General features: G+C 43.6%; 1 protein-coding gene across 2 annotated transcripts in view; it reads right to left on the bottom strand.

Moving 5' to 3' along the window:
* Positions 1 to 1123: 1123 nt before the first annotated feature.
* The window catches only part of slc12a2 (solute carrier family 12 member 2), a 114864-nt gene continuing 100314 nt past the window's right edge, over positions 1124 to 15673 (bottom strand). For both annotated transcript variants that reach the window (XM_049738637.1, XM_049738636.2), the window contains 4 exons: positions 7797 to 7883; positions 7185 to 7320; positions 2935 to 3002; positions 1124 to 2742 (listed from right to left, as the gene is read on the bottom strand). In XM_049738637.1, the coding sequence (XP_049594594.1) occupies positions 2607 to 2742; positions 2935 to 3002; positions 7185 to 7320; positions 7797 to 7883 (427 nt within the window). In that variant the 3' untranslated portion in view covers positions 1124 to 2606. The remainder of the gene's footprint in view (positions 2743 to 2934; positions 3003 to 7184; positions 7321 to 7796; positions 7884 to 15673) is intronic.

The following is a 15673-nucleotide window of genomic DNA, read 5'->3' as shown; positions in this document are numbered from 1 at the left end:
TCCAGCAGAGACATCTGGTTCCTGTGCCGGCCCTCAGGCCAACGTCTCTCCAGACCACAGCTGAGAGGGGGAATGGGCGGTGGTGCCACCTGATGACGGTGCTTGGTCGACGTGTTCGTCTGATGACTCAGACTTATCGGACTGGTATTAACGCGCGTCTGATGTTGCCCCCCACCCGCCCGACCTCCTGCTCTGGGTCGGGGTTCTCTTTTTGGGACGTCAGGAGCCTTCCCTTGTGAACTCGTCTACAAGTGATGAAAACCCAATTGCAAATTCACATTGTGGTGGTGTAAAAACACTTAGTTCTCCGCGTAAGTTAAGAAGTGGAAATGATGTGACGAAAGTAGCGCCAAAATGCTGCTGAAAATAAGGCGGATGTTGTCGCATCACTGATGCCAGTGAGTTAGGTTTACAGAGGCAAGCCGATTTCTGTACACACATCTTAACTAATTTTGTCTTGAGATGTGCCTAAAGATGCCGTCACGGCGGGCGGGGGAATGCTCGCGAGTCGCCGAGGCTAACGTTGAAAAAAATAATTTTCTCAAAGGATTTACACGATTCATGAAAATGATACTTTTGACGGAAAAAACCCGGAAATCTGCGGATCTGTGGAAAATTCTCATCCCTGACATGTCACGCGCGCGCATGCACACACACGCGCACACACACGCACAAACACGTATCATATTTATATTATTCATACGTTATTTTCTGCATGTCATTTATACTACGTATTAATAGTATAGTATTTACATGTTTGAATTTTTTTTTTAATGTTCTAATGATAACATATGCACTTATATGGTTTAATATACACTTATTGATACACAAACAATGTATGTATGTCAAAAAAAAGGTGACAGTACTTTGCGGATTTTCACATATCGCGGGTGGTCTTGGAACCAATTATCCGCGACAAACGAGGGATCACTGTACAGGGCCTATAGTATAGGCTTTCGTAAGTAGAGGTACCACTGTAGATCAAACAAGTAGCCCTTCACAATAATCAGTACCCAAGATGTAGCTCTTTCAAAAAATGTTGGTAACTCTTCAGTTGATCTAATTTTTTTTATGTAATGCATGCCTTGTGTCCTACACGAAATGAAGTGAAGCGAAGCGAGTGGACCTTTCAAATTGGGAGATGGACTTTTATTACATATGTGACACATGAAAATGCATAGTGGTATAGGTTTTTCAAATTTCAATTTTACATTATTCAGAACTGTAAATCTTTCAAGTTTGAAAAAAAGGTCACTATGGATAAGACTAGCAGTTCATCATACATCCTTAAGACAAACAAGATAAAGAGGATGTGAGGGGCCTGAGTACAAGAGTAAATCTAAACTGTATGATTGCTGGATGTGTTATATGTTGAGTCACCACAGAACCTGCTGCTTGCAGAGCTGAGCTACATTAAATGATTCAAGAGACCATTATGGGCGGACGGTGATCACATACTACATACGCGTAAATACATACATACAGTAGTTATGGTGGTCTATTCGATTGTGCTGAAAACAAGAAGTTGAACTAACAAGTATGGCTTACAAAAACTTGAATCATTAGTTCTGGTGTTAAGGCAAAGTTTACTAGCTTGTTCGATAGTGACGTGTTCAGGGGAAAAATACAAGGAACAAACATTTTGTTGAAGGAAACCATTTGGTTAATCTGTGAACCTACATATGCTGCAATAGGCTAACCTGTGAACCTACATGAGCTGCAATAGGCTACTGTTAATGTGACACACTGTAGCAAATGAAAAATGACAGCCACAAATTAAATCTTCAACTCAAGACCATTCTATCAATGCTTTAGGCGTTTGTTTAAAAGCCTAATCGTGTCTTTTGCAGAGTAGTTGAGGCATTAGAAATATTACAATATTTTAAAAGGAAGACTCAAAAGTTAATGCAGAGAATAACAACAGCCCAACACAACAAAGTGGGAAGAGTTAGTAGAATGAATAGACACCTTCTATTCATGCAATTCACTCCACTCAGAAGGACTCATATTTGAAAAAAAATCAATAAAATGAACTACTATTTCATATAAGTAACATTGTCATCTAACTAGAGATTAATGTGATTAAATGGAAGGCACATCCATAAGGCTTTAAAAAGGTGTTGCAAAGCATTCTATGTGCTTCTCTCCAAGTACTTAAGGAAAGCAGCAAGGTAATTAAATATTGAGGCTTCACAAACATTAACATTAACAGGTCGAGTCATTTTAATAACAAGTGCGACCATTCCATGTCACACCAAATTGAAGATGACATTTTGGTGTGACATTTTCCTTTTTATAGAACCGTTTCGAGAAACTGACATTCCCGTATGTGAATCAGATTGGAAATAAATGAGAAAATACATTTGAGGAACAAAAAAAAAAAAGAGTTGGTAAATTTTAAAAAGCACCCTACACTCACCACTTGAATTCTATGTATTTTTCCTCAGCAAAATCCATTCTGTATTTTAATCATGTCACTTTATTTTTTAACTCAATTTTTGCAGTTTGTATTATGTTTGTCTAACCGACACAGTCGAGCAGACCATGTCAAACAGACACAGTAGGTGGATGTAAGAATCATTCCTTATGTGTTATTTTTGTTGCTTTTAAGAGTAGAAAGTTAGGACACTCTGGTGGTTGCCACGCACCAAAAGGATGGGTGGCAAATCCTTAGACAACACCTCCAGCCAGGCCATGTACAGGGCACTAGACACTGCACCCTTTCTGGCCAATGGCAGGCTCCTGAAGAAAACAAAAGATACATTCAGTTTGCTTTTGAAAACCTATGCAAATTAAAAAAAAAAAAAAAAGCTGCATTTGTAATCAAAATCACTCGTAATTGTAAGCAATGCAGTGGGATAGGCAATTTGCAGTTCTAATTTACCCATATATTTTACCCATACAAGCACAAACATTCAAGCAGAGGTGGCTTACATGACAATGAGGTTGGCTGTGTTGGAGTGTTCTTTAAGTAGCTCATTGAGTCTGATCTGACGATTAGTCTGGAAAAACAAACGTCAAATATGTTCAATCAAACCTTTAACAAATTACATGTACATAAAGAATTGCACCACAAACAGCTTTTTGTCAACCAGTCTATACTTAACATCCACAAATTACATTTTAAAAAACAAAGAAAACATTTTTTTCACACAAGCAGTGGTTTCTAAGCCGTACATACAATTTCACACATACTGTATTACTCCATGTGGTGTGCACTTGAGTCTGACAGTTTCGGCAGTGTGACACAGGTAGAGTAGAAGGAAAAATGTCAATGTGAACCCTTTGGAAGTTCTGCATAAACTGCTCATAAAAGGTTTAATATTTTCTTAATCAAAAGCGTAAACAGAGTATGGTAAAAAAAACATCACATAAGGAATTGGATATTTTCCCTTTTTATGGAGAATAACGTAAACATGCACAAAACGCAAGTGAAAACTTGGATTGAAGTCTCTTTGGCAGCAATAATCACAACTGAACGTTACATGTAGTATGTAGACCCCATGTCCACAAATATTAGGATGAATTTTGGACCACTCCTCTTCACAAATCTTGTAATGCGTGGATGTGTTTTCCACAATGTTACGATAGCTATTTAAAACCAACAATAGGCAGAAATAATTGTTGTTGTCATATTAGTCACGTGACAGCCCAAGGCCAGTTGGGTGGCTCATGATTCAAGCGCATTGGTCCGCCCCCAAAAATTTCAACCTCTGCAATATGGCATCTTTTTTCGGTTGTTAGTTCAAATTCCAACAGTGCAAAAAGTTGCCAAGATAACATTTTTAAATACTACGGGGGGCTGACGATCCTTCAGAAAAATGAATCAAATTACATACATTTCAGGCAGGCCATCTGCACATACAGAATTAGCATAGACAGACAGTGCCTTCGCTTTTGAGGAGCGCTCCGTTTGGGGTGGAGAGAGCTGTTGGATTTCAGACGATAATGTAATGATAATGTAAATGTAAATGACTCGCCAATCGTTGATGCTGTAAACCTGACAGAGTTTCCGTCCTGCTTATCTATGTGTGTTGTTTTAGCCGGCAAAATTGCTACTGCGGTTTTAACGTCACTTTGAATTATAGAGCAAAATCTATGGAGAGAGATTTTATCGTACCGAATTTTCTGAATCTGATTGTTTGTATACATTTATTCTTTAATTCTCCTTAGTTGTTCTTTAATGACAAAGAAAATGTTATTTTATTGTTAAATGGAATATTCTGTCAATAAAAAATATATGGGGGGGTTGTCTGTCTAAGATCTCACTGAACTGTAACAGATCTCTGCCCCGTGGAGTAGAACTTCTCCAAGCCTTCTGCTACCCTTGTGTGTCACATTGCGTGTTTCGTTGTTATGGTGTCCGTTCGCGTCTCTGTCCCACGTCTGTGCTCTCGCCCCTCCTTATCCTGTTTACCCTGCTCACTCTGTCTGCGTTTTCCACACGTCTGGTTCCCATCCATTTCTGCTGCCCGTCCGTTGCCATGTTCGACTGCCTGTGTTTGTTCCCCTCATCCTGTCCTCCACCACCATTTTCCCATTAATAAACCCTGGTCCAAACTGTATTTGGTCACCCTGCTCCATTCCACATGTGACAAACTGTTTTGTGGTCAGTATTAATTACAAACCGGATTCGGTTGAAGTTGGGAAATTGTGTAAATGTAAATAAAAACAAACTACAACGATTTAAAAATCCTTCTCAACCCATATTCAATTAAATACACTACAAAGACAACATATTTAATGTTCAAACTGATAAACTTAATTGTTTTTTGCCAAATAATAATTAACTTTGAATTTCATGGCTGCAACACATCCAGTAGAAGTTGGGAAAGGTGTCAAAAAATACTGAGAAAGCTGAGAAAAGCTCCTCAAACACCTATTTGGAACATTCCACATGTGATCAGGCTAATTGGGAACAGGTGGGTACCACGATTGGGTATAAAAGGAGCTTCCCCAAACATGCTCAGTCATTCACAAGCAAGGATGGGGCGAGGTTCACCACTTTGTCCAAAACTGCGTGAGAAAATAGTTGAACAGTTTAAGAACATTTCTCAAAGCAAAATTGCAAGGAATTTAGGGATTTCAACATCTACAGTCCATAATAGCATCAAAAGGTTCAGCGAATCTGGTGAAATCACTGCACATAAGCCCCACGGCCGGAAACCAAGACTGAACGACCGTGACCTTCGATCCCTCAGACGGCACTGCCTTCAAAACCGATGTGAGTGTGTAAAGGATATCACCAAATGGGCTCAGGAAAACTTTAGAAAACTACTGTCAGTAAATACAGTTCGTCACTCCATCAGTAAGTGCAGGTTAAAACTACCATGCAAAGCCAAAGCCGTTTATGAACATCCAGAAATGCCGCCGGGTTCTCTGGGCCCGAGTTCTTGTAAAATGGACTGATGCAGAATGGAAAAGTGTTTTGTGGTCTGATGAGTCCACTTTTCAAATTATTTTTGGAAACAATGGACGTCGTGTCCTTCAGACCAAAGAGGAAGCGGACCATCCAGATTGTTAACGCAAAGTTCAAAAGCCAGCATTTGTGATGGTATGGGGGTGCATTAGTTGCCATGGCATGGGTGACTTACATTTCTGTGAAGGCAACATAAATGCTGAAAAGTACATACAGATTTTGGAGCAACATATGCTGCCATCCAAGTGACGTCTTTTTCATGGACGCCGCTGCTTATTTCAGCAAGATAATGCCAAGCCACATTCTGCACGCGTTACAACAGCATGGCTTCGAAGTAAAAGAGTCCAGGTTCTCACCTGGCCCGCTTGCAGTCCAGACCTGTCTCCCAATGAAAATATGTGGCGCATTATGAAGCGTAAAATACGACAGGGAAGACCCCGAACTGTTGAACAACTGAAGCGGTTCATCAAGCAAGAATGGGAAAGAATTCCACATGAGAAGCTAAGAGAATCAGTGTCCTCTCTTCCAAAACGTTTATTGAGTGTTATTAAAAGGAAAGGTGATATAATGAAGTGGTAAACATGCCCTGTTGGAATAATTTTAAGTGAAGCTGGAGGCCTCGCCTTTACGACTTTATCTTTCCTTTTATCTAGGTTCTTCCTTTTTAGTGATAGGGATGTCTTTTGATCCCTGTCAGCCATTGTATCCTTCCTGTCCTTATGTTGTCTGTGTGTTTTTGTTCCCGTAAGAGGCCTTCACTAACAATGAGCAGGGCTTATTTGCATAGGTGACATGTTCTTTGTTTGATTCACAGGAACTTCATTCCTTTTCATTTAGATGTAGCTTTGGTTCATAGATTGTAGTTTATCAGACCTGTTTTTCTTTGTTAAGGGTTACATACAGTTAGAAGTAGTTGCATAAAAGTTATCCCATATTTACTCAATGTTTGTTTAAGGAACTGCATACCAGTTACCTCACGTTTGCTTAATGTGTGTTGAAGTGTTTAGGACAAGTTACTTATTATTATTATGTGTTAATTTACCAAGTAGATAAAGTTAGCAAAGGTCTAGTTGCATTTGTTCCACAGCAAAGCGGCAATCAACGTGCTTCAAGGTATTTGATCACAGTCGAGGACGAGTCAGCCAACTGTGAGGGAAGACGGCTGGGGACGGCCTCTGCGGGGGGTCACGAGCCAACAACGAAGTGCTAATTCACACCACACTACATTCTTTTGCTAATCAGCGTTGCTACAGACACAATCCCCCCTCCCTTAGTGTAGCAACGCCTCTGTAACCAGGGCAACCATAACATTAAAAAGAGGGGCACGTGGAGTAAGGACTCAGAACTGATGGAGTTTGTAACTGAGATTGCTTTCTCTATCATTCTCCTCGCGAGTAAACCTGTTCTGGTTGTCTTCTCCTCTTCATTCCAGTGAGTGATTTAATGTCTAATCGTATTTAGACCCAACATGCCCTTTCCCAACTTCTACTGCACATGTTGCAGTCATGAAATTTTAAGTTAATTATTATTTGAAAAATAAAATAAAGTTTATGGGTTTGAGCATTAAATATGTTGTCTTTGAAGTGTATTCAATTGAATATAGGTTGAAAAGGATATTCAAATCATTGTATTTTGTTTTTAATTACATTTTATACAATTTCCCAACTTCAATCGAATCCGGTTTGTACATACTGCATAAACTGGTCAGAAAGGCCAAATTAAATTAAAATAAATAAACAAATAAACAATAATATGCGTTACAGACCTTGGCACGATAAAGCTCCAGCTCATTGTCTGTGATCCGCCATGGTTCGCTGTTTTTCAAACGTTCAGCTGCCTCCTGCTCCATGTCGTCTTCTCTCAACCGATAGGGCTCAATCGTCTCATCAAAGGCAGCAATGCTGAACAGGAGAATACGATCATGCTTTAAGCTACAATATCAGCTAGGAATAACAAAATCATCCTTTCATCTTACAAAAAGTACTGGAAAAAAGAAAAGGCTAAAAACAAAATACACTGTAGAGTGGGATATAATTTTAATTTTGATAAACTGTACTGCCGGAAAATAAACAAAAATGCAGCTTTTGAGAGCACATTTTCCCTACAGTATGTAGCATAACTTGAGTCGAGTAAATTCAAGCTGTTATCAAAATTACAGCATCATTATTGCCACCTCGTGTCTGTTAAATAAAGTAATAAAAAAATTATTTACAGCCAAAATGTGTTTTGTATTTAGATTTTTGATCAACAAATACAGTAAAATGTTTGAGTTTAGCTAATTATAATCAAGATTACTTGTCATCCAAGTGGACAATATAATTATACCAACAACTGTTGAATTACAAAAAACACATAACGCTTGATGAGAAAGACTTACTGCTCCTTTTTGGGCTTGGTGTTTATGTCTCCCAGCACAGTGATGTCTGAGAAGTCTATCCTAAATTTGCTCAGCAGAGTTGCCATTCTGCACAGGAAATACAAAAGAAATTAGCACTGATGAATTGTGGGGGAAAGAAAAAGCAAGAAATTACCCATGTGGTATGATTTAAGTATTTAACTCATATTTCATCGTGAAAAAAAACCTATATAGCTCAAGTGGAACTTTGGCTCACAAAGGCAAAACTAAGTGTTTTTTTTTTCATTGAAATGAATGGAAGTAGAATGAAGGTCCTTTCACACTGCAAAAGGCCGTATACAACAAACAAAACCATTCCATGTGTCTGCATTGCTATGTATGTATCTTGTCCGTCGACACAAAAAGGACCATCTCGTCATCCTAAATTTTTTTCTTTTTTTGGTGGGTCCGCAGATGGCTGGTGAGGCCAATCTGGGCTGCCTACTCCCATGTGCCATGGTCGATGTTGAAAGCCTTCAGTGAGGCTTTCAGCGAATCATTGAAACGCTTCTTCTGGCTACCTTGGGAGCATTTTCCTTGCTGTAGCTTGCCAAACAGCAGTTTCTTGGGGAGACGTTCATCTGGCATGCGAGCTAGATGGCCTGCCTAGCAAAGCTGAGACTACATCAGGATGGTGTGGATGCTGGGCAGGTCAGCACGTGTTAGGACCTCAGTGTCGGGGATCCTGTCTTGCCACCTGATGCCGAGAAGTTTTCTGAGACAGATGGTGTGGAAGTGATTCAGCTTCCTGGCATGACGCTGATAGACTGTCCAGGTTTTACAGTCGTAGAGCAATGTGGTGAGAACAACAGCACGGTACACCTTGAGCTTTGTCTCTGTGGTGATCCCTTTCCTGTTCCAGACATTCCTGTGTAGTCTGACAAAAACGGTGCCCGCTTTGGCGAGTCTGGAGATGACCTCGTCGTCAATGACTACATTCCTGGAGAATGTGCTGCCAAGGTATAGGCGAACTTGTCCACCGAGTTCAGTCGCTGCCCATTGATGGTGATGTTCGGTTCAGCGTACGGTTTGCCTGGAGCTGGGTGATGTATTTATTACCTCAGTCTTTTTTGTGCTGATGGTGAGGCTAAAGTTGTCGCAGGCCTCAGATAATAGGTCAACACTGATCTGCATGTCAGCTTCAGTGGCAGCGTTGAAGGCGAACAGGAATTCATTGATGGTGTCAGTCAAAACCTTGGTATTTGCTTGAAGCCTCCTTAGGTTGAATATTGAACCATCCGCCCAGTACTTGATGCGGATGCCCACATCAGCATCTCTGAAGGCATCTGTCAGCATGGCTAACATGAGGCTGAACAAGGTGGGGGGCTGGCACACAGTATTGTTTCACTCAATTGGAGACAGGGAATGGAGCAGTCGTCTCTCCGTTGTTCTGGACTCTTGCTAGCATGCTGTCGTGTAGTTGACGTATGATGGTGATGAACTTTCTCGGGCATACGTACTTCGGCATTGACTAACATTGTCGAATTGTTAAACTGACGTAGACAGAGTAGAGGTCGGCTTTCTGTTCCTGACATTTCTCTTGTAGCTGTCTAGCAGCCAAATATACCATGTCTATACCACGTTCTTTCCAGAACCCACACTGGCTCTCGGGTAGGAGGCCTTGCTCGAGGCGCGCGTTGCTATGGTGAGGTGTAATGACACACAAAGTGGCCATTTGCTGTTGCGCCAAAAATTGTTTAAGAGAGCGGTAGAATAGCAACCTCTTCCAAATACAGTGGAGCCTCGGTTTTCGGCCACAATCCGTTCCAGAAGGCTGTTCAAGAAGTGAATCGTTCGAATTCCGATTCATGTTTTCCCATTACAAATAATGGAAACAAATTTAATCCGTTCCAAACAAAAAAAGTGTTTTTTCATTTGCGCATTTTTGTCCAATCGCGCAACTGCAGCGCACCGCCGAACGCGCAACCGTAGCACGCCGCCGACCGCGCAACCGCACTGCGCTGGTCGCATTATTGTGACAGAGCGGTCGCTAAAATTTAGAAAATATTTTCAAAGCCCTAATGTACTTTCCAAAATTTAAGTGGACCTCAGTGCGCAAGGAGCTTAATTTGGTCCGATCGTGCACATGCAGCACGGCGGGGGCTCACTGTCGCATTGCTTTAGAAGCGTCTTTGTGTTTTAGGATGGCTTTACTGCTCCCACTTGCTTCCTTTGGAGGCATGATTAGAGTTGATGCAATCCTCAGAGTAACGAGAACGTAATAACGAACGGAGTCAGTTGGCATGCGGGTCCTCTCGGCTCATCTCGCGAGGTTCGACAACCGAATTTTGTCCGACATCCGAAGCAAAAAAAATTCGAATTTTTTGTTCAAATACCGATTTGTTCGCGAACCGGGACGTTCAAAAACCGAGGCTCCACTGTGTATACATTGAATATTTATTCTTTAACGATGACAACAGCCTAACATTAGCTGACATGTAACATCATGTTACTTTCTAAACCCACATGCTTGTAAAAGTAAAAATGTAGCTTTGTGTTTTTTTGTTTTGATGTGCTCCTTAATGTTCCTAGCGCCGCGACCTCCATAGCTGATCATATCTTGACAGAGAATACACAAAACCTTCCCCGGGACATCTACTTTACGGATATGTTCCGTGAGGCACGTGGTTACGGACTGTGTTCTGAGTTGTACGATGACGCTGCTCTCGAGCCATGCCCATCTGAAGCAGTTCTTGATCCCGTTTGACTAAATAACTCGTCTACGAGTGATGACAACCCAATCGCAAATTCACATTGCGGCGGTGTAAAAACAGTTCTCCGTGTAAGTTAAGAAGTGGAAATGATGTGACGAAAGTAGTAAGTAGTAGTAATAAGGCGGATGTTGTTGCATCACTGCTGCCAGTGTTTACAGAGGCAAGCCGAACTCACAGTTTAACTAATTTTGTTTTGAGATGTGCCTAACGATGCTCGCAAGTCATCGAGGCTAATGTTTTCCCGGCCAGCTGGCCGGCTGCGCCCCCCACATACACTGCTCAATAAAATTAAAGGAACAGTTTTTTATCAGGGTATGGTGTGAATTCAATTTGACTTTTCTGATAAGGTTTTGGTCAGGTACGTGGCAGAGGGGGTTGTTAATCAGTTTCAGCTGCATTGTTGCGCTATTTTCGGGAATGTCTGCTGTACGCGCACTTGCGACTTTTTTTTCTGCTCCTCTTATTTATTTATTTATTGTTGTGTTATTTATTCATTATTTATTCAGCACGCTTTTGTTATACTTGTTTACTTGTTTGTCTGTTGTGAGCCATGTCTTGTCACCGTGGGATAGGGGGGAACGAAATTTCGGTTTCTTTGTGTGTCTTTGGCATGTGGAGAAATTGACAATAAAGCTGACTTTGACTTTTTTGGTGTTGATGGAATTAACAGGTGCACTAGAGGGGCAACAACAAGATGGTCCCCAAAACAGGACTGCTTTTGCAGGTGGAGGCCATTTTAAGTTCCTCCTTTAGATCTTTTTTAACAGTTTTTGCACAAGTGTTGGCTTTAGCTCGAGTCATTATCACGGCTGGGAGCATGAGGCGATTTCTTAACCCTCCTGAAGTTGCGTAGATTGCCCAACTCCTCCAGGATGGCACATTGATGCGTGCTGTTGCAAGAAGATTTGATGTGTCTCCCAGGACAATCTCCAGAGCATGGAGGAGATTCCAGCAGACAGGCAGTTACTCTAGGAGAGCTGGACAGGGCCGTAGACGGTCCTCATTCCATCAGCAGGACCAATATCTGCTGCTTTGTGCAAGGAGGAAGAGGTTGAGCACTGCCCGAGCCCTACAGAATGACCTCCAACAAGCTACTGGTGTGAATGTCTCTGCCCAAACAGTCAGAAACAGACTTCACGAGGGTGGCCTCAGGGCATGACGTCCTGTAGTGTGCCCTGTGCTCATTGCTCAGCACCGTGGAGCTTGATTGGCATTTACCATAGAACACCAGAATTGGCAAGTCCACCACAGGCACCCTGTGCTTTTCACAGATGAGAGCAGGTTTGCCCCTGAGCACCTGTGATAGACGTGAAAGGATCTGGAGAAGCCAAGGAGAGCGCTATGCTGCCTGCAACATCATTCAGCATGACCGGTTTGGTGGTGGGTAAGTGATGGTCTGGGGAGGCATTTCCATGGAGGGACGAACAGACCTCTACAGGCTAGAGAAGTCTGACTGCCATTAGGTATCGGGATGAAATCCTTGCACCCATGGTCAGACCCTACGCTGGTGCAGTAGGTCCTGGTTTCCTCCTCATCCACAACAATGCCTGGCCTCATGTGGCAAGAGTATGCAGACGGTATCTGGAGGATGAAGGAATTGACACAATGGAATGGCCCTCACGATCACCTGATCCAAAACCAATAGAACACCTGTGGGACACAGTGTTTCGGTCCATCAGATGCCGCCAGGTTGCTCCTCAGACTTTACAGGAGCTCACTAATGCCCTTAGACAGATCTGGGAGGACATCTCACAAGACACTATTCCAGTGGTTCTTAACCTAGGGGTTCGGTGAGTCGGCTTCAGGGGTTTGGCAGAGCTGGTATGTCATTGCCCCGCCCCGCGGATGGCCGAACACACCGGTAGCACCCCCCCCCCCAAGTCCGAACGCACTGGTAGCGCCCCCAGGGATGTCCGAACACACCGGTAGCAACCCAAAGAGGGGTTCGGCTAATGCACATATGAACCTGATGGGGTTCAGTACCTCCAAAAAGGTTAACAACCACTGCACTATTCGTCGTCTCATTAGGAGCATGCCGCGACGGATTTACACGATTCACAAAAATGATACTTTCGACGGAAAAAACACGGAAATCTGCGGATCCGCGGAAAATTCTCATCCTGTATATACCCTACTTTTTTCTTTGATGCCCCAAATTTTTTCTTTGATGCATCGGCACAAAGTTTAGGTAGACGCAATGTCAAGGAAAAAAATCTACCTCTTCTCTTGAAACTAATGCTTCCAGTGCCATTGGTGGCCGGGCTTTTAACGACTTGATGTGTTTCTAGTTACCGTATTTTCCGCACTATAAGGCGCACCATCATTGAATTTCTTATTTGAGAAATTATTTCATATATAGAGCACACTGGATTAGAAGCCCAAGCCCCTTATGATGAAAAACACAAATGGACTTTGTTTTCCCTCGCCCGGACGCGGGTCACCGGGAGGCCCTCTGGAGCCAGGCCTGGAGGCGGGGCTCGAAGGCGAGCGTCTGGTGGCCGGGCCGAAGGGGTCGGGTGCAATGTGAGCTGGGCGGCAGCCAAAGGCAGGGACCTTGGCGGTCTGATCCCCGGCTGCAGAAGCTGGCTCTTGGGACATGGAAGGTCACCTCTCTGGCTGGAAAGGAGCCCGAGCTGCTGTGCGAGGCAGAAAGATTCCGACTAGATATAGTCGGACTAGCCTCCACGCACAGTTTGGGTTCCGGTACAAGCCCTCTCGAGAGGGGCTGGACTCTCTTCCACTCTGGAGTTGCCCACGGTGAGAGGCGTCGAGCAGGTGTGGGTATACTTATTGCCCCCTGGCTGGGCGCCTGCACATTGGGGTTCACCCCGGTGAACGAGAGGGTAGCCTCTCTCCGCCTTCGGGTGGGGGGACGGGTCCTGACTGTTGTTTGTGTCTATGCACCAAACGGCAGCTCAGAGTACCCACCCTTCTTGGGAGGTCTTCGTAGTATTCTCCCCACCGACTCACGACGTCCCGAGTCGAGGTCAGCAGCACGCCATCCCCACTGTAAACAGTGTTGACGTTGCACTGCTTCCCCCTCCTGAGACGCCGGATCCCACGCCCGGGTTTTTGCCTCAGCAACCGCCGAAGCCGCGTTTCGCTTGGCCATCCGGTACCTGTCAGCTGCCTCCGGAGTCCTGCAGGCCAAAACGGCCCGATAGGACTCCTTCAGCTTGACGGCATCCCTTACCGCCGGTGTCCACCAGCGGGTTCGGGGATTTCCGCCACGACAGGCACCAACGACCTTAAGGCCACAGCCTCGGTCGGCCGCCTCAACAATGGAGGCGCGGAACATGGTCTACTCGGACTCAATGTCCCCCGCCTCCCCCGGGACGTGGGAAAAGCTCTGCCGGACGTGGGAGTTGAAGCTCTTCCTGACAGGAGATTCTGCCAGACGTTCCCAGCAGACCCTCACAGAGCGTTTGGGTCTGCTAGGTCGGACCGGCATCTTCCCCCACCATCGGAGCCAACCCACCACCAGGTGGTGATTAGTTGACAGATCCACCCCTCTCTTCACCCGAGTGTCCAAAACATGCGGCCGCAAATCCGATGACACGACTATAAAGTCGATCATCGAACTGCGGCCGAGGGTGTCCTGGTGCCAAGTGCACACATGGACACCATTATGTTTGAACATGGTGTGGAAGAGAGTCTAGCCCCTCTCGAGAGGGCTTGTACCGGAACCCAAACTGTGCGTGGAGGCGAGTCCGACTATATCTAGTCGGAATTTTTATGCCTCGCACACCAGTTCGGGCTCCTTTCCAGCCAGAGAGGTAACATTCCATGTCCCAAGAGCCAGCTTCTGCAGCCGGGGATCAGACTGCCAAGGTCCCTGCCTTTGGCCGCCGCCCAGCTCACACTGCACCCAACCCCTTTGGCCCCTCCCACAGGTGGTGAGCCCATTTTATTGTTGTTGTTGTTTTTTTTTTAAATATGGTTTTTAGATGGTAATCATGACACAACCATACTGGTGCTGTAAAAATGTATGTAGTTGTAAATATATTAAAAATACCGAATTTAAGAATGACGCCAAAGAGCAAAATTGCGTCATAGCCTGCGACACAGCACAGGTGAGTTGTAAACAAACAGGTGTGTGAGTGATGGGCCATCGATTCAAAAGGCAAAAAGAGAAAAATTGCTGATGAGAACAGAAGCTTTAAGAAAGAATGGACTGAAATATTTGCTTTCATTGCCAATGCTGAAGCATTATGGGTTAAATGCAGAGGACAAATTTCACCACACCCAGATGTGTGTGTGACGATCATCGGGACTTTAACTTGACTTTGCCTGCATGTTTGATTTGCAATGAGAAGTTGTCAAATAAGAGCAATTTGGAGCGACATTTTCAGCTAAAGCATGCTAAATTTGCTGCAGATCACCCAGTTGGAACTGAGAGGAAAGGTGCAATTGCAGTGCTGGTGGAGAAATTTGAGGACCGAAAAATCAGCTTCAAGAAGTGGATTGCATCTCCAAACTCAACTACTGTTGCAAGTCTTGTTGCAGCCCCGGAGATAATAAAGTGCGGAAAACCATTGATGGTGAGTACATGAAGGATTAATTCATTAAAAATATCAGTGCCTATTTTCGAACTTCAAAAACAAAACCGAGATCATTCAGAAAATTAAAGACATGCCTCTCCGCACAAACAATATCACCGATCAGCAGATGAAGGACATCAATTCAACTCCAGCTTTCTCAATTGCCTGTGATGGATGAGTCGTGTGACGTTACCGATATCAAACAGACAGCGCTGCTATGCAGGTACGTGAACTCTAATGGGCCGCAAGAAGAAATAATCAAATTGACACCACTATTTTTCTTTGAATTATTTTAATAGTAGGCATACAACTTATGTATTGACAGTCTATGTTGCATTATAAAAGGCTTTTAGATTTTTGCGGCTCCAGACAGGTATGATTTTTGTTTTTTTGGGCCAATATGGCTCTTTAAACATTTTGGGTTGCCGAATCCTGCACTAGATGGTGCTGTGCTAAAGGGAATGTCAACCCAGTCAATGAGGTAAAGTCCAACTCCCTTTCTGTATGAAAGTGATACGCTTTTGCTTCTTGCTCCAGCAACCCCACTCATTTTTTTATGGTCATAAGCTTTCTTTAATTTAATTTAAAGAGTAGCATAGGTCAT

The sequence above is a fragment of the Syngnathus scovelli genome, chromosome 13, assembly GCF_024217435.2.
Source record: "Syngnathus scovelli strain Florida chromosome 13, RoL_Ssco_1.2, whole genome shotgun sequence".
In the NCBI taxonomy this organism is placed as follows: domain Eukaryota; kingdom Metazoa; phylum Chordata; class Actinopteri; order Syngnathiformes; family Syngnathidae; genus Syngnathus; species Syngnathus scovelli.
The sequence above is the reverse complement of the archived record's forward strand: the minus strand, read 5'-3'. Positions and strand labels throughout refer to the sequence as shown.